Source organism: Lytechinus variegatus, chromosome 11 (assembly GCF_018143015.1).
Source record: "Lytechinus variegatus isolate NC3 chromosome 11, Lvar_3.0, whole genome shotgun sequence".
NCBI lineage: Eukaryota > Metazoa > Echinodermata > Echinoidea > Temnopleuroida > Toxopneustidae > Lytechinus > Lytechinus variegatus.
Window position 1 is genome coordinate 13,277,228 of NC_054750.1, and position 22,743 is coordinate 13,299,970.

The following is a 22,743-nucleotide window of genomic DNA, read 5'->3' on the forward strand; positions in this document are numbered from 1 at the left end:
ATCTTTCATCTTTTTAAATGCTTATATATAATCACAGAGCCCTGAGGTAGACCAGCTTTTAATGTTAATATTTTGCATATTTTTATCATGTATCTTGCCATCTGTAACTCGTAACACATTTTCGTATTTTTACCTTGTATTCCCTTTTTCTGTATCTCATAATGTCCTGTTACTATGTTTTTCGTGCATTGTATGTATTTTAATGCTGATCAGGCCACTCTGTATAAATATTCGAGAATAAATAAATAAAAAAATAAATAAGAGAACATATACATCCAGTCTAGTTTTAAGAAGTATTACATCAATGTCTTTCCATGGTTGAGCATGATGGGAACTCTTTGTTAGACAGGGCCCAGAAGTATATGAAATTATATTTTTCATTAATATTTTGTTGTTCATTCATTGGATTGGATTAAAAATTGTTATATGTCATTTTATGTTTAGCTGTACTAACTTGAAATGATACATTTTATTGTTTTTAATAGCATGGGTTTAAGCTCAGTATAATGCACCAATCAGAAAAATAAATGGGATAAATCATGCCTAGGGTTCACTTATAGATTATTAAAACTTTTTTTTCAAAGGGATCTACTGGTTTGATTCATTTGGATAAGCTCAGGTTATTTTGCAGACAGCATATTTTTACAAGGTTTCTTCTTTTTTTCTACAGATATCTTGCAGGTACAGAGGATGGTCTAATTCACAAATGTTCATGTTCTTACAATGAACAATACTTGGATACATACAATGGTCATACAGTAAGTTTGTTGTAAACTTCCTTCTTTCTTTCTAGTTTTAAGGGAAAAATATTTTGTCAGAGTGCCGAGAATAGTACTTTGACACTGTCATCAACACCATCATCGTCATTCTTATTGCTATAAAAAGGGGTTGAATCAAATTTTTTTAAATGAAACACCACAACTTCTTGCTAATCTCCTTAAGAGAATATGAAGTATGTTTTGCCATGTGGCCTATGGGTTTTGATCCTTGTGTCATGCAGAATGTAATGTCTTGTCTTTCTGTCTCAAAACATAAAGTTCAACCTTGGTCCTTTTTCATTGAAACTTTTATATCACTGACATTCTTTTATTGATAAATTACTGTGAAGTACTTGCTTTCGATTAGATAATAAGCTATGTTGCAAACTGGAACCAGTTGATCATGTATTAAACCTATGGGAATTGTGTAATTCAGTAGTCAATCTCCCTCAAACCATTCAAAATTTCAGGGTCCAATCTACAAGATTCGCTGGTCACCATTTATCAATGATATCTTCTTGAGCTGTAGTGCCGACTGGAGTCTTCGTCTCTGGATGCAGGATCGTCTTCAGCCCGTTCTTAACTTCTTTTCATCCACGGTAAGTGACAATAGGCATTCAATTCCAATATTGTCAACGAGCCACATGTAGCTCAAATGGTAGAAAAAAAATTAAAGGAGTACAATAAATGTATAAAACCAGAGAGAGAGGGGAATTTAGGCCTTTAATTGCTTGGAGCATTTCATGAAAGCATATATCAGACATTTAATCGGATAGTTATTAGAGTAAGACTGCTTCCTAGCCAATCAAAAATATAAAAAAATTGTAAGATCTGACAACTTGTAAACATTTTTTGTGTGACAAGTTGTTGAATCTGACAAACTTTCCTGGATTTTGATTGGCTAAGAAGCACTCTTACTCTGGTAACTGTCAGGTAAAATGAGGATCTGTCGGATGAAAGGTCTGACAAGTCCTTTCATGAAACACTCCCCTTGCCACCGTTATTGTTCGTATAAAAGGCAGACTGCATCCTCGCAGGTTCAGTATATCTGATTTGGTGGTTTGCTGAAGCTGTTGACTTCAAGTTAAGAAAGTCATTGTAACTGTTTATTAAATTTCACCTTTTTATTTTATTCTGTTTAGCAATGAATTTGTGTATAATAATCATTCATCTTTCTATTGATTAATCTCACCTTTGTTATGCAATATTAATAGCCATATTTATAATCCATGTCTATATTAGAATCAAAATACTGACGTGCTTATCACCACTTCAAAATTATTCATTTGTGTAGCTCTTGAAATATATATTTATTTGTCACTCAACACTTCACCCACAGATATTGCATTGGAGCTCACAATCATATATATCCATTTCCATCTCATTTCTAATTCATAGTAATTGAACTCTTCATTCATTCACAACTTTAATTCATTCTGCTATGAGAATGGAGTATTTCATCATCATCATTATGTTTTTATCCTCCAAGTTGTCAAATATGACAACTTTCCCTGATTTATATTGGCTGAGAAAAACAGATTGTTTCCTGACACCTGACCAATAACTATCATATGATCATCCTACATATTCAAATCACTTTTGCAAGATTTCTGATATATATGTACTTACATTTCATTTGTGTACTGCTCTACAAACATGCACTTTTTGGCACATTTTAATCCCTTCTAAGGACCATGGGCCGGTAAAGTATTTTCTATTCATTCCAGGAGTTTTTATAGTAATTAGCTTAGGTTTTATAGGGATAGAATTCATTATAGACCAGTATGTGATTGGAAAATATATGTTTGAGTAATAGTATTCTGTTAATCATACACCCTCCACATTAATTAAACCAAAAAAATGTTATTCAGCTTCATGAGATTATAATCTTATGCCGAATCAAATTTGATTAAATTCTGACATTGATATTCCTCTTTCTAACAGTTATCTTGTACATAGAAAAGTTATGCTTAATCATAGAGAAAATATGTCATATTAACAATTACTCCGAAATGTTTAAAAACAAAATCCATGCATGTATGATTTGTTTAATGTTCATTAACTTCTTTGTGATCATCATCACGATATTATGTAACCTTCGTGATAACATAACATTAAACTAACCATACGAATAACCATATAAAACCACACCTTTTCTGGGAACGAACAGTATTTTTGTCATTTTGTGCATGATACTAACATGTCTGGTGCTTCCTTCTGTAAACCTTAGTCTATTTGATCAGTTATGACATTTAGCCTTACTTATTTGAGACAGTGAGTTTGATATCCATGTTCTTGTTATTTTTTCAAGTACATTTTGAAGAGGAAGGAGCAAAACATAATAAAGTTTATCAAGCTAAAAGGGATGTTATCCGATCCATGTTTCAATTAATAAACAGAAAAGATGGTATAGATCTATGAATTCCTGTATACAGTTGATGCACATGGATGTCAAAAATAATTTCCCCCTTTGATATCTGATATGTTCCTCCTTTTTTATCTTGTGTGATATTCCTTTCTGTACTTTTCCTCTCAGGTTCACTTTGATTATGTGCAATTTGTTAAAAAAGATCCAGTAAAAAATCCAGTAAATTATTTCGGAAATTTTATTAGTTCATCTAGTATTGAATTGTTTTCATTGGTTGAAATAATACATGTAGATGTAGTTATTTTGAAAACCTGCTTTATTTCTTATTCATTTACTCATAAAGAGAAACGTTACAAAGTTGGATGGTTTCACACATTTAGAACTTTATCATCTCATTTTGACTATCAACAAATATGCAGATTGCTACGAAAAAAGGGTATTTCTTGACATGTCAGAGCAAGACTATTATTGTGACATGTTTGTTTGCCAGATATGGACAATGGTACAATGATTCTGTTGAAGATAAAACCAAAGCTTTTAGGAGAGCTTGTCATTTTACAGAAACAAGTATGTTATTTCAATACAAGTAAAAGTTTTAGAGCTAATTTCTTTGGAAAACTTTTGATTTGTGAAAAGATCGTAGTTGTATAAACATTCAAAAATAAAATTCAAAAGTTATAAAGGATATACTTTGTAAATTTACCTGTTAGGATATTCTAGGGAACATATATTTTATATGCATAATAACTTTGTTCATTATTTTAGTACATAAAGACCCTATGATGATTGATTGTGATGTATAATTTGATTGTTCCATTTTAGAAAGCTGTTATGGATGTTTGTTGGTCACCTACATCACCTACTGTCTTTGGATGCGTCAACGAGGGTGCTGTTGAGATATGGGATTTGAGTGTAAATACGTAAGTGTTTATGAGGTAGTATTTATGAATAAGAAAAGTTTAGTGAGTGATCACATATATTGGGTCAGACATGTACATGTATATGGTATGGAATTGCCCTCCATTTGAATCTTTGAATCAAACAGTGTTTATTTATTATTTTGATGCCTCAATTATTTATTCTTATTATTTTTGTGATACCTTTTTTTATTCCTATTCCTAGATTGGATCCTATAATTGTAAATGTCCCTGCTCCCGGTGTGAAGCTCTCCTGCCTGACATTTGCCTTTAATTCTGATGTGAGTATGAGCATTCTTTGATTGCATTGAAAGGCCATTTCAGTAGATATTCACCAAGTTCTCATATTCCATGTAATTCTTGAGAATTTTCTATTTTTTAAGAGATAGAGAAATCTCCTAATTCCTTGTCAGCATGCCAATTATTCCAGCATAAATATAAATTGTTATTCCCCTATCTTAACTGAGTGCATTCTATTTTGGTCATTTTTATATGGTAACATGTCTATATATCAATTCAGTTATATCTATACTGGTAGTAGAATATGATCAAATTTGCAACCCAAGTATGCATCTACATTACATCTATACCATATTGCCTTAGCCAAGCACCTCTATTGATATACTACATCTTTTGGCTATTGATGTACTTCTACTAATCTTAATCTACTTACACCTCCACAAAGCAGAGTTCGTTAGGTGGATAAAGAAATCAGGGACGGTCGACCCGTCCAACCAACGCAAATCTTGAGAAATATACCACTCCCTCAGTTTCCCCCATTGCTCTTGAGTCTAAGTACAAACATTTGTCTTGCAGTGAAATATTGCAGACACATTTTGTTAATGTCTCGTCTGATATGAAACTCTTTAATTGATTAGCACCTATCTTATTTCCTTTCCATCTCTAGTGTATTCTTGTTGGTGATAGCGAGGGTCAGGTCTCTGTTTATCAGCTCAGATGTATGCCTCCAGTTGAAGACGACCAGGTAAGAAGCTATTACAAGATACAACCAATCTCAACCATTAGTCAATGAAGATAATGGATATGGCCAGTTCCCCCAAGTCTGCGCAGTCCCCCTTGTCTGCGCACACGCGTATCTGCGCGATTCTAGTAAAAGAAGATACGCGACAAACACAGATTTTACACATCCACTACATAGACAGATTTTCATTAAAAATCCAACTCAAAATGGTGGGAAAATAATGAATTTTTGTGCATTTCATGTGACGGCTTCAAAATGCAGCCTTTCTCATCAGAATCCCTGAATCGTGTGCAAAGTGAATGGGTGCTCAGACATGGGTACCATTTTTTTTTTCAATCTGAAAATGACTTCCCGAGGTTTTTTCTAAGAAAATCTTATATTTCTTCCAAATTTTAATGAGATATTTGGTACACTTACTCATAATAATATAAGAAACATTATTATCTGGAAGATTTTGTGAAATGAAAAGCAATTCATGTTAAATATGAACTAACATTGTTAGGTGCGCAGACTTGGGGACCACCATCATACATCTTACATAGAGTTTCAAGCCCGGGGGGGGGGGGGGGCACTCGACCAAAAAAGTGGTGGGGGTGTGCCGCGGGCGAGACAAAAAAAACAGGGGCCTTGGAGCGGGCTAATTGTAAAAAAGGAGGGTCTTCGGAACTACAAATGTTTGTGAAAACGGGTCCTTGGAACGAGTCGCCTCCATGTGAGTGCGTATATCCCTATGGAACGGGCATACGTGCGTGAATGGGCGCCGGGTGCGCTAGCACATAGGCAATGGTCGGACATCGCTCAGCGGCTGCTTTTCACCATAATTGCGACTCATTGCAGCAGATCAATGAGACTGGAACGGCGAAACGGAAAATATGCAAAGCTTTGGAGCGGATTTCTTTCTTCCCTTTTCACGATAAGAAGAAAATGCTATGCCTTGGAGCGGCTTTCTTTGTTCTTTTTCTCAATAAGACAAAAATGCTATGCCTTGGAATGGAAATTTGAGTGTAAAAATGGGGGTCCCCTCCGCGGCACATACCCACTATCCATTATATACTGAGTGCCCCCCCCCCCCCCCCCGGGTTTCAAGCGATCTAACCAACCTTGACCCGTTGCCATTGAAGCCAGTGTACTATAGACTTGCTTCTTAAGATAAAGAAGTAGGCCAAATTTTTTTTTTTTTTAGTTCAATTGACTTCAATTTATAGATGGCCCCCGTTGAACTGATTCCTACTAACTTTGGAATGTAGATGTTTTTCATCATGACCCTCTGGGATGTAGTATAAAAAGTGATTAAATGCAAAATAAAAAGAAAAGAAAATTGTGATGTCAGCATTATCTTGAACAAGGCCCAGGCCCATCTCCATCCTAGATGAATAATAATAATATGCAAAAAAAAAATCCAGAAAATAAATGCTAACAAAAGTTGGGGAAATCTTATGTATTGATGTGAGATTTATATATAATGGCTGACCTGACTAGCTGGAAAGCTGATACCATACAGTCATGAACATCAATTTAATTTGCATTAAATCAACTTTCTGCTCATTTGCTAGAACTCTTCACTATAAAAGGACCTGCATGTTTTGGACTGTTTGAAAAGGCAGAAAACAGTTTAGTTTCCCATATTTTCATCCAGGTTCACCTAAATGTGCAAGGGCGCCGGAAGCGGGGGGGGGGGGGGGGGGGGGGTTGGCAGGGGGGGCACTTGCCCCCCAAATAAAATTTTGGGGGGGCAAAACGAGATTTTGCCCCCCCAATGTGCCCCCTGAAAGTAGAAAATGATAAATTATTTAAGGACAAAAGCAAACGAAGGCACTTTTCTGCCTGAAAATTGTCATTTCCATTGTCAAAAATGAAAAAATTTTGCCCCCTGACGGGGCAAAAACATCTATCATAGTAAGCCTCGCGTTTTTCGACGAACAGTTCCTCTGTGAAACATACCTTTGATAAGCCCCTTTTCCATCTTATTACAGTGTGATAACGTTTAACCTTCCTTTTTTATGAATACATTTCAGAATAAAAGCGTATGGCAAATTGATAGTGGTCCACCAATGATTAGGTTTATAACTCTATGATGCTGGGTGTGTCGTCTAACAAACGCGCGGTCGCCCAGAAACGCTCAGACCGGACTCGATATCACTTAACGCGTGTGAACACTAGTTACTCGAGCAACATAATAATCTATGTCATAGCTGTCAAGCCCAGAAACCATACCATCTCGAGAAACTTGTTTCAATTATTTCATTTTCAACTAAATATAAATTGAGTTAATACAGTGCTAACAAGTCAGTGCCCTAAAGAAAATACCAAGGTCATTTCAACTCAATATAGACATGTTATCAGAAAATTACACGCAGAATAATCATGTGTAGAGGATTATAATTTATGAAAATGGTGAATCCCAATCGAAAGCAACTTGAGATAATGTTTAGACATGAAAAAATAAAATCATCTGTGAAAGTGTCTTCTTGACCGGACTCATATTATCCGAGATATGAATAAAAATGTAAATAAAGAATATAAAAGAAAAAATAAGCGTTACAGTACTGCTCTACTATAAAAAAAATCTTAAGATATTTTCACAGCCCCGTATTTTCCTCTATTCCTTTTCATTGGCATGATTGGAAGGCATTTGGTCTCATACTATTTCAGCTCATATGATATAGCACTTATGTATTTTAGATTCCAAAACTTCTTCCCATTACCTGTTACTAATCAGATCGAGATGGCAGCTATGTTCTCTGGTTCATCCCAGCTTTTGTTATTCATGGACGTTTGCAAAAATAAAAAAAAACAATCCGGGAGTGGGTGGGGCTGCAAGACCTAAATTTTCGAAGAAACTTAAGAGCGAGGGGGTTTGTGATGGGGGAGCTTAAAAATTTTCTAGAATAAAATTGAAGGATTTCGTGCACACTTTTGGTGAATTTTGTGAATTTTGCCCTCTCGATCGGCGGCCCCCGGCTGCGTACGTTCATCCCGGGACGTTCATGTTTGTCATCTTAAAGTCTTTAAAAGGCCTATGTTACATTGGTTTGAAACAATTTCGTTTGCAATAAGGCTCGTAATTTGCTGGAACTGCGACCCTGATCATGAAGAAACACCAGTCTGGGTCAGAAGGGAGGAAACAGAAGGAGCAAAAAGAACTCCAAGACTGTTTAATTCTCAAGAAATTTATGTTTGAATGCTCTTAGAAACGCAACTTTTATACTCCATTTTTACACAAAGTCCTTACCGTGGGGGGGGGGGTCCCACAGCCTCTCCCACTCGATCGCTTCGGTATCTCACACTGTCGAAAATATTGTGCCCCCTTCTGGATTTGCCCCCCCAAAACTGAAAGTGTTCCGGCACGCCTGTACATGTATCTTGTTATTTTGTAACTCAATTTCATGAAATCTTGATTTTTCCCCTCTTTCAAACTTGTTTCCCTCTTATTTCCAGTCTGAAAAGCTGAAGCAGCTTCTGCAGCAGACCATTGCAGGTCAGTTAAGAACCTGATTGCACCCATGTCAACATCTCTCGTCATCAATCCGTCCAGTCCTTCATGGAGCCATTCACCAGAAACATCATAATCATTATTAGGTTTCCTCAACAGGGTTTACACTATTGATTTGATTACCATGTACATTTCATATCATTGGCTTTGCCAGGACCTGTTGCGTTAAAGTTGCTATTCTGGTAACTTTGCCATCCAATGGTATCTACCATGAAATCCTTGATTCTGATTGGCTGTTGAGTATTTTAAACATGGTAGTTACCACTGGATGGCAAAGTTTAAATCAACTTACTTCAGAAATTTACTCATGCATAAGGATAAAACTTATATTTTAAGCAGCTTTTATACATCTAGTCGGATTTCCTCAAAGCCATATCCAAAGTGTAAAAACTGAATTTTCTTAGAAATTTGTAGAAGTTCTTCATTCACATTGATGAAGTTTCACTCATGGCTTGTCAGCATACAGAATTTTGAGTGGGTTTTTTCTTATCCCCCATTATTTTTTCTGTGCAGAATTGTTAGGCTTGGAATGAATAAGAAGCTGAGCAGGATTTTTGCTGAAAGCCAATGCTAAACATGACTCGGGTTTTTGTTGAGATATCCAAGTATACCTAAGCTTTTGGAAATACAAATCAGTATGTATTTATGGTTCCCATAGTTTGTAGTAATGGAGTAATGGTAGACTGATCATTCTGAGGTATCCATTGATCAGTTGATTGTCGCGATGTATGGCAACTTGACTTGAGTCTATAGTCCTTTCCATGGTGTAGGATGGACTGAAGTTACCTCCTCAAATTTAGAATGAACACAACTTGTCAAGAGCTCATCAGCTATTGTATTTTCTTTAGCCATGCCATAAAAGTTTGTCCAAGTCATATCTAGATCCAAGCCCTGATACAGTATATTAAACTTCTGAAGAGAGAAAAAATGGAAAATTTCATATTACATGATACTATTGCATTTTAATGCTTATTGCATATTCTGTTATGGTAACTCCACTGCAGTTAGTTTTAGATTTGATTGACAAAATGGTAAAAGGCAAACTGAAAAACTGAAAAATAAGAAATCTTGACATTTAAGCAATATTCCATCGTATATTTGTATTATATTTGGTTTTATATTTTGAAATGGCCATCATTCCATGCTAGATATGTGTACTACATGAAGCTGAAATTTACAAAGTGGTTTAGATCTAAACCATGGTTTATGCTTCTTAGTGTGTGAAGTGCCCTTACACAGCTTGTATATACAGTTGAGATTAGAAGTTTACATACATCCAGGAAATTCAAAGAAAAGTTGACACTTGCCACAAATCATAAAATTTATTGTATCTTATAAAATATTTGTGCTATTATGATAAGTTTGATATCAAACTATTGAGTATATCATGTCCCTTCATCACATTGCTTTGTCATTAGGAGCTGAAAAATATATAGATGTAATTTCCCCCAAAAAAATCATATTTTAGACATATTTAAAATAAAAACTTGACAAAAACATTTATTTTTGCTAGTTACTTCTCAACACAAACATTTCGGATTATACTTTTTTTGTTCAGTAGTGACATAATAATGATAGAAAATGTTTTGACATTTATATATTTCTATGTAAACGGTGTTTGAAAATATAACAATCAGTCGAATAGGCCTACATTTGACTCAAATATCAACTTTTTTTGCAAAGAAAACTCCACCTGAAATATGCTTTAATCCCAACAGCTCCCCGATCATGAGAAAAGGCGTAATATGTTCTTTCATTTGATACCAAATTCGTCATGGTAGTATTTATATTTCTGAAGTTTTAGTAAATTTTACGATGTTTGGCAAGTGAACAAATTTCACTGAATTCCATGGGTGTACAAGTATATATAAAACTTTGGGCCTCAATTGTACATGGTGAAAGGTCCAATAATGAGTGCATGTTTTTTTTTTGTAAAGGTCACTAAGTTCATGATGATATCTATGGTTATAATGTGAATGTTTATACATTATTGATCAATGAACTTTTAATGAATACACCATGGACTAAACTGTAGCATCTTGCATGAATCTAACAGATGCATGTCCATTGGATCTCTTTGTACATGCTGAATTAAGAGAGCTATAAACCAGGGTCAAGATTCTAAAAATCTTTGTGGACTAAATATGTATTATATATATTTTTTTTGTCTTTTCAATTTACTAATGTGAAATATTAATTTGGAAGTGTAAATATGCTTACTGTTCATTTACATTTTATCAGATGTATTTATTGTAATAAAAAAGGAAATATTCAGACAATTATTTCATTGTGTGAATTTGTCTGTTAAAATACAGTCCTATTTTCAAAGTCAAATCCACCCAAAAGGCCGAGTTGAATACCTGTACTTAGATTTGCTACTTCATGACAACCTTCTCCTCTAAGATTATCATAATTCCATAGAATATGTATGTCTGAACCCCTATCAGGCGTCATCCTAAAATTGTATTTGTTTTCTTGTAGTAATGCTTTTGAATTATAATAGCTTGAACTGTTCATGAAGTGGAGTACGAATGGAGAAAACATTGGTTTGGATGTACAAAAAGATTTATGGCAATGCCAATATGTAATATTATATAGTCATTTGCATCCAATAACACACTTCTCTCCTCGACCCTCTCTCTCTCTTCATATTTTTTCAACCTGTCCAATTTTCAATTCCATTTTAAAATCTATTTTCTTTTACACTCCACAAATCTTTCTCTTTCAAACACAAATTCCAGGGTCCCTATTCATAAAGACTAGTAATCACAAATACAGTTTCTTTAAAGGTCAAGTCTACCCCATCAAAATGTTGATTTCAATAGAGAAAAATCAAACTAGCATAACGCTGAAAATTTCATCAAAATCGGATGTAAAATAAGAAAGTTATGGCATTTTAAAGTTTCGCTTATTTTTCACGAAACAGTGATATGCACAACTCAGTGACATGTAAACGAGTCGGTCGATAATGTCCATCACTATTTCTTTTGTTTTTTATTATTTGAATTATACAATATTTCATTTTTTACAAATTTGACCATATGGACCGACTTGACTGAACCATGTAGTATCAAACAATGGTAATTGCACATGTTCAGGAATTAATCACTGTTCAAGTTGACAATGAGGAGGAAATTAGAATATTTCATATAATAAAATACAAAAGAAATAGTGAGTGGATGACGTCATTAGTCCTCATTTGCATACCGACCAAGATGTGCATACAACTGTTTTGTGAAATTAAGCAAAACTTTAAAATGCCATAACTTTCTTATTTTACATTCGATTTTGATGAAATTTTCAGTTATGCTTGATCAATTTTTCTCTTTTTATTCAAATCAAGTTTTCTGGGGGTGATCTTGTTCTTTAACAAATCTATTATTAGCCAATCAGATTGAAGGCTTTTAGTAAGTTAACTGTCATTACAAAAATCTTCTCTCCAGTCATATCCTATCTCTCCCCCTCTCTCTTTCTCTCCCTCCCCAAGTCTCCTCACACTCCTCTGTTCCCATGTCATTTCACATCATCACTTATTCACTAAGATAAGGAAAACAAAGTAATACTGACTGTGATAGTATTTCAATAAATTCATATTTAATATCACACATACTGTATGCACACTTGGCTGTGTCACTATAAATTCAATTGCTCTATGAATGTGGCATTTCAAAATCTTGATGTCGCCAGTCACACAGACAAAAAAACCCAATCCACACCGATCAACATTTAATATGTTATCTTCGATGACATGCCACTGCTTGATTTGGATTCGGTTTCGCTGGTGTGACTGCCACAGTACAGTTACCATCATGCTGAATACTGAATCTTCAATGTAAGCATTTATCAATGGAAAAGTTTGAATGAAGCCAACAAAGAGGCTATCAATAAGATTGTCTCCAGGCTCCCTCCACTCTATACTGCCCCCCTGCAAATGATTAAGGGGTAAATTCTCATCGTTTATCCTTCAAAATTGGCATAATCTATTTAATCCTTGATCAATGGTATATTTCTAACTTAAATTTTACCTTTCTTTCAGGTTTTCTTTATAAAATTTGAGTCTAAAGGTGGGTACAATCGTACATAAACAATTCTCTGCTTAACATCGACCTACTCCCCCCCAAAAAAAAAATTCCTGCCTGAAAATATTCTTCATCGAATACAGTTCAAAGTGTTGGATTTATATCTGGTCACATTTATAAAGATTCTAACATGGGTACAGGTGTATCGGTCTTCATCAGAGAGCAAAGACACATCCATACTATGAAATAATTTCATTATGTACAAAGAGCTGATTTCATCAACATCATCTGCTTCCCGTTGGATGCACAAAGTTTTCACACAAACATCTGACCCTGATGATGCCCAGCATGACATTTGGTTCTATCAATGATGTCCACCTCCCTCTGAGTGCTTTAAGATAAGAAGCAAACACACAAATCAAATTGTTAGATGTACCATTAACTTAATTCCACAGAAAATTTTACAGACAAGAATAGGGTACCAAGGCATAAATCACTATCAAGCTTAATAATCACTCAAGATGACTGTCTTCTGCATTCCATTAATCATTATGCTTAGTGAATAATACATTTTGTGGATATTTGTTTTCATTGCTTACATAAAGACTATTGTATTGTTTCATATTACATTTGTATAGCTCGTATACTCAAATCTCTGATGTGAATGCAGAAATAAAATCAATCAATGTAGCATGGCCTTGGATGCTACATTGATTGACATTAATACCCCTCCCATTGGTCTTGGTTACTTTCATGCCCTTTTTTAATTCAAATGTAGAAATAGAATCACTATTACAATTCACATTAATGCATCATTCCCATTTATAATATGACAATACATGATACAAATACAGTATCAGCAGTATTTCTTACCAAAGGGTTTTCAGGGAATTCAGCTCGCTTTGCTGTGACAATATATCCAGGTTTTGCCTGTAAAAAACAAGAATTTCAGTAATCACCAAATTGATAAAATATACACATCAATTATCTTCATGTTTGATAAATCCATAACAAATAATACCTGTCATCATATATATCGCATAAATGCAATGATCATGCAATTAAACAATGCTTTGATCAATCATTAGTCTTCAATGTTTAATTTACATTACCTCTCTCCAGGGATCTCATATGAACCGTCAGTAAACAAAATACTAATACTAGAAAGTTTTTTCTCAGTCTTGTTCATTTATAATGCACAATTTAAATCAAAGCTAAATCATCCTTGTTTTCCTTCAGCAAAGTAATGGTTTTGACCAGCCTCCTTTTGATATACATGTATAAAAATTTTGCAATCATGCAATAAGTTACCATGAGGTATTGGCATCTCATTTCCAATTACATACATGCACATGTATAAAGTAGCTTAATAAGTACAAATGAGAACGCCAAAGTTGAATTTGAAAAAAAACAAAAGTTGAATTTGCGACCACACAAATCTAAACAATTTTAGAAGATAGCAATATTTGACTTGGAAGATGTAACCATAAAAAAATTGTTTTTGTACTATTTTTATTCTTGCATTGTACATGCTGTCTTGTTTTTTTAATTTCTAAAACTGCTGAAATAATAATAATAATCCATGTTTTGCATATTCTAGATTGAAAATTGCATAGACATGTTATTCAATTTAGAAAAGGTTAAGCTTAGTCTGCTGTGGACACCCTTGACTCAATGAATTTTGTATTGAAGGCCTAAAATTGAAACAGGCGGTGCTATGTGACGGCCAACTTGTTGATCAAAGTTTCAATCAAGGTCCGTGCCTGCAGACTTAGTCAACCAGGATGCAGGTTTAACAGTTGGAAAAAAAGCATTGTGCTAGCTTTAAAACTGCATCAATATACCAATCCTCCAAGATATGAAATGCAATGCTGATAGTTCATTTTACTATAAACTCATCTTGATAGGAACTAAACTAACATTGTTCATGTATTGCTGAGGACTATGCTATGAACAATATACATGTATACAAATTGCATATTCTTCAAAGGGCATCCAAATAAAGTTTCTCCAGTACTCACTGCTAAATGGTATTTGACTACATAATGGGTGACCCAGACAGGAAGAACAAACCACTTGAAGTAGAATCCACCCTTCCACAGGACGGAACGTAACCTATGACCCTGTAGGAAAAAAAGAAAATATTTAGGAAAACTAAGTTCTATTACTAAGTAATAAAAGCCTGAAACACAAGCTAAAATATATATTTTCGTACAGGTAACTTTGTACAAGTCAAATCGTATTAGTATTAGAACAACTTACAGTCTACACAGGGGTGTGAGTTTTCACCAATAAAAAATATCTGAATAAAGCTGAAGAGTATTGAAATAGTCTGAAATAGAAAGAGCTCCCATACTTTTTGTACAGAGGAAAGCTGAATATAAGCAGAAATTCAGCTGAAAATGAAAACAATAAAATCTGAAATCAGATAAAAATCTGAACTCTCACACCTAGAAGTCAACCACCCTGTCTGTGTTAAATCTACACGTATACGGCATACAACAAACACTCCGAAAAGTATTTTAAATATATCATTTTTGAAGTGATTTTGATGATTAACATTTTCACTCACAAGAGCACTTATAAGCTGTAAATATATTTTCCAGAGACCCTCCCTCTATTGATGGAAAGTAAAAAAATGTAGCTCAAAAATTCCTATTTTAATTTTTAAAAAACTTATTAATTCAAAGAATTTCAATTTAGTTTTAGGTCAGGCATATATTATGAATAACTGTTAGTACAAACTGACTGTGCCAAAAATCAAGAATTTATCTTATACATCAAGATAAAAAATTCCAAAAATTTGTCAATACCGGGGACAAGTTTAAAGCGAGGAGGCGGACACTAAGTTAAGAAGCAAAAAACATCACCTTTTGCTCATGGTTTTCTAAACGTGTAATTATCATATACATGAAGTACAAATGTGCCTTGTTTATCCTTTCAAACTACGGAGAAAAAAAATTACACAGGGGCTATGCTCATATTTTCATAAGAGCCATGGAAATTAAAAAGAGGATCCATGGAAATCCCCATTCATTCCAATGTTAAAGCATATCCAAACTTGCAGATTTAGGCAGTATCTAAGTTGTGAAAAGCAGTCCCTGAAAATGTAGATATACTTTTAAAATAATTTTGTTTCAATCAATTTTTCGAATATCGCTTTTCTCAATATCGCAATCAGGAACGGCTGAATTTTGGCTTTGATTTTGACCTCATCATTCGAATTCTCAGTCTCAGACATCGTTTTGCTTATTTAGACTAGACTTTGATGAGAACTAAAATAAGCGTCCAAAACTCCAAAATCATGCAAACATGGCGGTGAACAAACACGTGAGCTGCCACCTGGCCTCTCTCCCACAGCACAGGCAGATCTTTTGGTGGCTATTTCAAGTCCATATAAAAACTAGAGCAAAGCCGAGCATGGAAAGTGGAGCAATGTCTGATTCTTTGAATTATGATATGAATGGGAATTCAACAAGGCAACATGAAGTAGAGATCGAGCCGAAATTCTACGGCTGTTTCCAATCGCGATATTTGGGATAGCGATAGGCATTAGACTTGAATTGTGATTGACAGACTTGCAAACTACGGAGCCTGCCAGGCCTACCACTTTACAGTGCCAGGTGACATTGACATGAAAGAGAAAAATTTCTCTGTGGATTTTGTTTCCTTAAGCTGGAAATACTATTTCATCCCCACTGAATAAAAAAAATGACGTTTTGAACTATTTATAGATAAAAATTATCATATATCAAATAATGAAATTTGAAACTTGATTTTAAATAATTATTATATTTTTCATAATCATGGATTAGATTTTGTTAAATAATAATTCTTAACTATAAATAGTTCTTCGAAATGGCATTTTGTAACATCGTTAATCGAAGGTATGTCATACATAAGCAGTTGAAGAGTCAAGCCTAATCAATAATTACAGCATTATCGTGATCCAAGTCCCCAGTGACTCGGATCCTATATAATTTTTCACAACGTAAAACATGTTCTACCTGTCTCAACTAACCTTGCAGTTGCAATACATGAATGTCACGGGTCTCTTTTCACTTTATTGGCATCGATCGGGTCTACTAAATAAATCAGAATTCCATCGATCTACTGCTTTTCAATCTTGCTTTATTTCATTAACTAATACTTTTCATATAAATAAATCAGGGGTGGTATTCTGAATATTGTCTTTTATCCATATTTTATAGTTTACGATCTTGCCGTCAATGTGGTAACTATTTCTTGAATTGGTTTTGTATAAATTATGAATAATTTGTGGACAAAATTAAGCCTGATGAATATTTTTGAAAAGTGCGCGAAGTTTGGACACCCCATCATACAGCCACAGCTCACAGGGGAGAAAAGAGAGACTATTTATGTCGTTTGAAAAAGTGTCCGAGTCAGTCGTTATTGTGTCAAATGGGAAAACGTGTGGTGGAAGGAACTCAAGCCAAGGTCAAGGAAGTCCCCGTTCAGCGAGAAGCTTCGCAACGTTTCGCATCGCGAACAATATCAATAGTTTTATACAATAGCGAATAGGCCGAGACTAGATTTCTTGTGAAAATCCGCCTACTGTGGATTCCATTTGATTAAAACTAAAAGATTGCTGATATTTGAGGTGTGTCTCAAGTTTGTCTCCAGTGACTTGGATGACGATAAGGCCATAATTACTGGTGGGGAAATTTGCTCAAAGTCCCCCGGTGCGAAACTGCATTTGCGCCACGCCAGCGCGCCCGCTACACAGTCAACACACCAGCACAGCCACAGCAACGGGGGTACTCACGGTCAACTTGTCGATGGGGTTTAGCAACTGTCGAAACGGTTCTCGAAGTCGCTCAAGGAAAGGATTCTGCGGCCTCCATTCGGGCCTTGGTTCGCTTGGATGAAGCTCTTGATCCCTCAGCCAATTCCTCCTACGTTGCCTTTCTTCTCCAACCCATTTTTCTAGAACATAGTCCCCTTTAGCCCACTCTGGAAGAGCAGGTTTAGAGCCAGCCGGAGGCCGTTTATCGGGTCGAGAGAGCGATCTGATGGGATTCGCCATCTTGCACGATAACCTAGGACATACGCGCGCATGCGCGTTTGCCTATAATTAATTATATGTGAAGAGCTCAGTTGCAAAAGGGGTAAGGTTCATTTTTCATCAAATTATTTTTTTTTTTCTTAATGTATAGATTTTTAGTAGCTCTATAAGATGATATCAAAGAAAAGTTGAAATTCCAATTAAAAAATTAACAAAAATGGCAAAGTAAAATCACTTATTTTTTCAAAAGGGGTTATATGTCCTCAAAGATTTTTTTGGAAAAGAATATTTTAAAAAATAAGGCATGCTGATTTCTCTTTTTTTCTCTAGATTTCTTACCCAATTTTATTTTCACATGGTAGGGTATCATCAAAATTAGTTTCGCCCAAGAATATTGCAATATGGGAGAATTAAAAATTTTTTGGAGTGGACCTAATCCGGGACCTAATCCCTTTTGCAACCAAACTCTTCCGAAGAGCTCATAATTTGTGAAAGGGATTATGTCAATTTTGATAAATTTTATTGTTTTCTGTCTCAAAAGTTTACCTATAGATTTTTAGTCACTCTGATAATTCCAAACAACATCTGAAATTCACATTAAAACGTAAATAAAAGTGGCAAAGAAAAATCACTCTTTTTCATTCAAAATGGATTGGATTCATATTTCAGTTTGCTTGCCAAGGGTTAGTACGTCCACAATGATAATTCAAAAAAAATATAGAAAAAATTGAAGACAGGTAGATTTCTTTTATGGCCATTTTTATGTTTACATGATAGGGTAGTACATCATGACAAATTAGTTTCTCATAAGAATGACAATAAGTGAGAATAAAAAAAACACGTTTTTTCTCGAAATGGTCCAAAGTGGACCTAACCCCTTTTGCAAGGGCGCCGGAAGCGGGGGGGCAGGGGGCACTTCCCCCCCCTCAAATAAAATGTTGGGGGGGGCAAAACGAGATTTTGCCCCCCCCCCCACGTGCCCCCCTAAAGAAAAAAATGATAAATTATTCAAGGACAAAAGTAAACGATGAAGGCACTTTTCTGCCTAAAAATTGTCATTTCCATTGTCAAAAATGAAAAATTTCGCCCCTGACGGGGCAATCACATAATCATAGTAAGCCTCCTCTATGAAACATACCTTTGAGAAGCCCCTTTTCCATCTTATTACAGTGTGATAACGTTTAACCTTTTAATGAATATATTTTAGACTAAAACCGAATGGCAAATTGAAAGTGGTTCACCAAATGCAATGCTGGTTGTGTCGCGGCTAACGAACGCGCGGTCGCCCAGAAACGCTCAGACCTGACCCGATACATAGAGATGTATATTATTATACATCTCTATGACCCGATATCACTAACGCGCGTGAACTTACTCGAGCAACATGGAATCTGAAAGAAAAGGTTAAAGAGTTGAAGAGGCTTGAGTAGTTGGATTATTGGATAAATGAGAAGATGCTAGCTTGAGTCGGTGAATGGAGTGCAGAGCAGGAGTACTTATCTATCAAATACTCATTCCTAGCTCTTCTACCTTTTTCTGGTTTACTGTCTTTTTCAGGACGACGCGCATTTATAACAAAAAACTGCTCGACTATCAACTGTTCACTTCCTCCCCTATCAATTTCGCTTCTTCCTCTATCCACTTTTTCGATAACTCCACTTGGTGTTCCGACAACCATATTCGCTATTGTAATTGTTTTCTTCTAATAATGTTACATAATGTACATTTTGAACTGCGGAAGTTTGTTAGAGGGATGGTCCGGGCTGAAAGTATTTATTATAGTTTAATAAATAGAGTAGAATTCACTGAACAAAATGTTGAACATTTCATCAAAATCAGATAACAAATAACAAATTTATTGAATTTAAACGTTTAGCAATATTTTGTGAAAACAGTCGTCATGAATATTCATTAGGTGGGCTGATGATGTCACATCTCCACTTGTTCTTTTGTATTTTATTATATGAAAATAGGTTTATTCAATTTTTTCCTCCAAGAACTAGCAAAATTGGATTGACATCCGATTTAGTGCATTAGATATTTATTGCTGCAACTTATTTCATTATAAGAGAGACATATTATTCACACAAGTATGAAATAATGAAAAAATATGATTTTATGTAATAACATAAGAAAGTGGAGATGTGACATCATCAGCCCACCTAAAGAATATTCATGACGACTGTTTTCACAAAATATTGCTAAATTTTAAACGTCAATAACTGTATTATTTGTTATCCAATTTTGATGAAATTTTCGGCATTTTGCTCAGTGAATTCTACTCTATGTATTAAGACATAAATATTTTCAGCCCGGACCATCCCTTTTTCGTGATTATTTACAAATGAATATTTCCTAGAATTTGATAATCATCATTTCCTAGTTATGGTCACATTTTCCCCAGAAAATATGTAAAGAAAAAAGAAGATTTTGAAGGGGTCATCTAAAAGTGCTTCCCAGCCATACAAAACATGCAAAAGGAAACACATAAATCGAGTAATGAATGTTTTAAACTTTAATGATTTTCAGAAAAGTTTTAAATTGTTAGAGAATTAAGCTTGACATATTTCGTTTTCTTCAGTTACAAAATATGAAATGTATTGCCCATGCATGGATAATCAAGGACCGTCTCCAATGCTGATGTCAGAAGTGATTTGCATAGAACATGTAGAATGGGTATTTAAGTGCTTATCGACGTCTGCCACGTCAGAACAGTATGACATTTTGAACTTGAAAAGGTGACATTCATAGAATTTATATCGTTTCTGTTGTTGCGCTTCTTCTGCTTCATACACTCCTTGTTCTGACAGGAATTACTTTAAACTTATGATAATCATTGTGCTCTCTCTCGTCGTCCATGTACATATAAATACTACTGAAAAGATATTGCATGAAAAATGTAATTTCTGGTATTTTGAATCAATATAGGAAATTTAATTGATCAGACACAAAAAACACATTCCGAAGCGATTGTTTTGCGCGTAGATTTCGTAGGTTCTCATAGATTGTGAGTATAGGCTTAGTCTTTCGAAGTGAATTTTAGTCTTTTGTAGTGAATCTGTTTGAATTTCAAGAAATTTATTTTTGAATGCTCTTAGAAACGCAACTTGTATACTCCATTTTTACACAGCGTCCTTACCGTGGGGGTCCACTCCCACACCCTCTCCCGCTCGATCACTTGATCGGTATTTCACGCTGTCAAAAATATTGTGCCCCCTGGCGGGATTTTGCCCCCCCCCCACCCAAAAAAAAAAATGAAAGTGTTCCGGCGCGCCTGCCCTTTTGCAACCAAACTCTTCACATCTAGCAAAGATTTTCATTATGAAGAGTTTACATGCAAAATGGACTCAATCTACTTTTGCTCATTCTTCACAAATCAGCTTTTTTATGTCACCCAAATCTATTTTTCATTCAGGAAATTATTTTACTATATTATGTTTAAGAGCCATAAAAAAACATTCGGATTATTTCGTTTATGGATTTATAGTACCGGATTTACGGCCCCTTTTGCATGAAAACTGATTTCAACTTGTTGCTATATCGGGAAAATGTTAAACGTGTAACTAGTAAACAGAACAGTATACGATTTCAATTTCTAGACTGATAAGGAAGGGTGGGGGAGAGGAATTAAATACGAACTACATACTATATTTAAAGGTCAAGTTCACCCCAGCAAAATGTTATATATTTGATTTGAATAAATAGAGAAAAAATCAAACTAGCATATAGCACTGAAAATTTCATCAAAAATCGGATGTAAAATAAGAAAGTTAAGGCACTTCAAAGTTTTTCTTATTTTTCACCGTGATAAGCACAACTCAGTGACATGCGAACGAGTCAGTCGATGATGTCCATCACTCACTATTTTTCTTTTGTTTTTTATTGTTTGAATTAAACAGTATTTCATTTTTTACAGACTCGACCAAAGGACCAATTAACTTGACTGAATAATATAGTATTAAACAATGCTAATTCCACATGTTCATGGAGGAATTAATCATTGTTTCACTGGACAATGAGGAGAAAATGAAAATGTTTCATATTTCATATATTAAAATACAAAAGTAATAGTGAGTGGATGACGTCATCAGCTCCTCATTTGCATACCAACCAGGATGTGCATAACAGTTTTGAAATCAAGCGGAATTTAAAATGTCCTTCTTATTTTAAGTCCGATTTTAAGATAAAATTTTCAGTGTTATATGCTTGTTAGTTTTTCTCTTTTTATTCACATCAATTTTTTGTTGGGGTGAACTTGTCCTTTAAAAAAAAATCATGTAAAATAGACACATTTTGCAGGATTTGTTTGAACTGTCATTTTAGTGACCTACATATTGAAGACTCTTATAAGAGTATATAATCAGAAAAAGAACTGTCTGAATGGAATATGATTTGGTAAAACTGCTGAAGAATACTTAGTCCGTATTGCATGAGAACGTAAATTTCATGTCAATTTTTAATAAACTTCTTGAAACTTTTGGGAGTTGAAATATAGTCATGGTGAATAGTACAACTGTCAAATGGACAAAATGGATTTTGTCTCTTTATGTAAGCTTTTCATATCAGTGTTAAATTCCAGTTCCCGAGTACGCCATTTGCAGTGGGCCATATTCTTAAAGGTATGGTTTCAGATTTTAAAAAAAATGGCAGCAATTTCAAAAGTGTCTATGTGTGTATTGGAAATTCATCAAATTTAATCATAGATAATATTCGAAAGTTATTCATGTCATCGCCTCCATTCGAACACATCCTAGTGCATGTGTAACAGAAAGTTACAATGCTAGGATAATGAAATTCCGGGAATGAATGCAGTGGCAAATAGATAGAGGGGGGCCGGGGGGCTTCCCCCCTTGAAAAAAAAATCACGACCTAGAAAAAATAAGGGGTAAAGGGAAGAGAAGGGTTAAATAATGGCTGTCGGGGCTCATATTATGAACTGCATGAAAAAACACTAAAAAACACAAAATATACTTCTGCTCTGATATTTCCATGGTGAAATATGACATTATTTTCTGAATGTCAAAATCTATCACAACTTAATTTGGATTTTTGTAATAAAAATGTTGTAATTGCTCATCTCCCTTCGCTCGCTTGCAACATAAACTTTGCGCGATATGCCATGTCGTCCCCTCAACAATTCGTTATGTAACTTTTAGTGAACTGAACTGAATTAAACTGAC

At 34.7% G+C, this 22,743-nt stretch overlaps 2 protein-coding genes across 3 annotated transcripts in view; one reads left to right on the forward strand and one right to left on the reverse strand.

Moving 5' to 3' along the window:
• The window catches only part of LOC121423887 (dynein intermediate chain 4, axonemal-like), a 28,710-nt gene extending 19,776 nt beyond the window's left edge, over positions 1-8,934 (forward strand). For both annotated transcript variants that reach the window (XM_041619413.1, XM_041619415.1), the window contains exons 18-23: positions 671-758; positions 1,229-1,357; positions 3,949-4,046; positions 4,249-4,324; positions 4,951-5,028; positions 8,464-8,934. In XM_041619413.1, the coding sequence (XP_041475347.1) occupies positions 671-758; positions 1,229-1,357; positions 3,949-4,046; positions 4,249-4,324; positions 4,951-5,028; positions 8,464-8,520 (526 nt within the window). In that variant the 3' untranslated portion in view covers positions 8,521-8,934. The remainder of the gene's footprint in view (positions 1-670; positions 759-1,228; positions 1,358-3,948; positions 4,047-4,248; positions 4,325-4,950; positions 5,029-8,463) is intronic.
• Positions 8,935-12,090: 3,156 nt separating this feature from the next.
• On the reverse strand, positions 12,091-17,621 carry LOC121424321 (NADH dehydrogenase [ubiquinone] 1 beta subcomplex subunit 6-like). The gene is made up of 4 exons (XM_041619954.1): positions 17,324-17,621; positions 14,559-14,660; positions 13,411-13,467; positions 12,091-12,928 (listed from the first exon to the last, which is right to left on the reverse strand). The coding sequence occupies exons 1-4, from the start codon at positions 17,582-17,584 to the stop codon at positions 12,902-12,904; spliced, it is 447 nt and encodes a 148-aa protein (XP_041475888.1). The 5' UTR covers positions 17,585-17,621; the 3' UTR covers positions 12,091-12,901.
• Between the last annotated feature and the right edge of the window lie 5,122 nt (positions 17,622-22,743).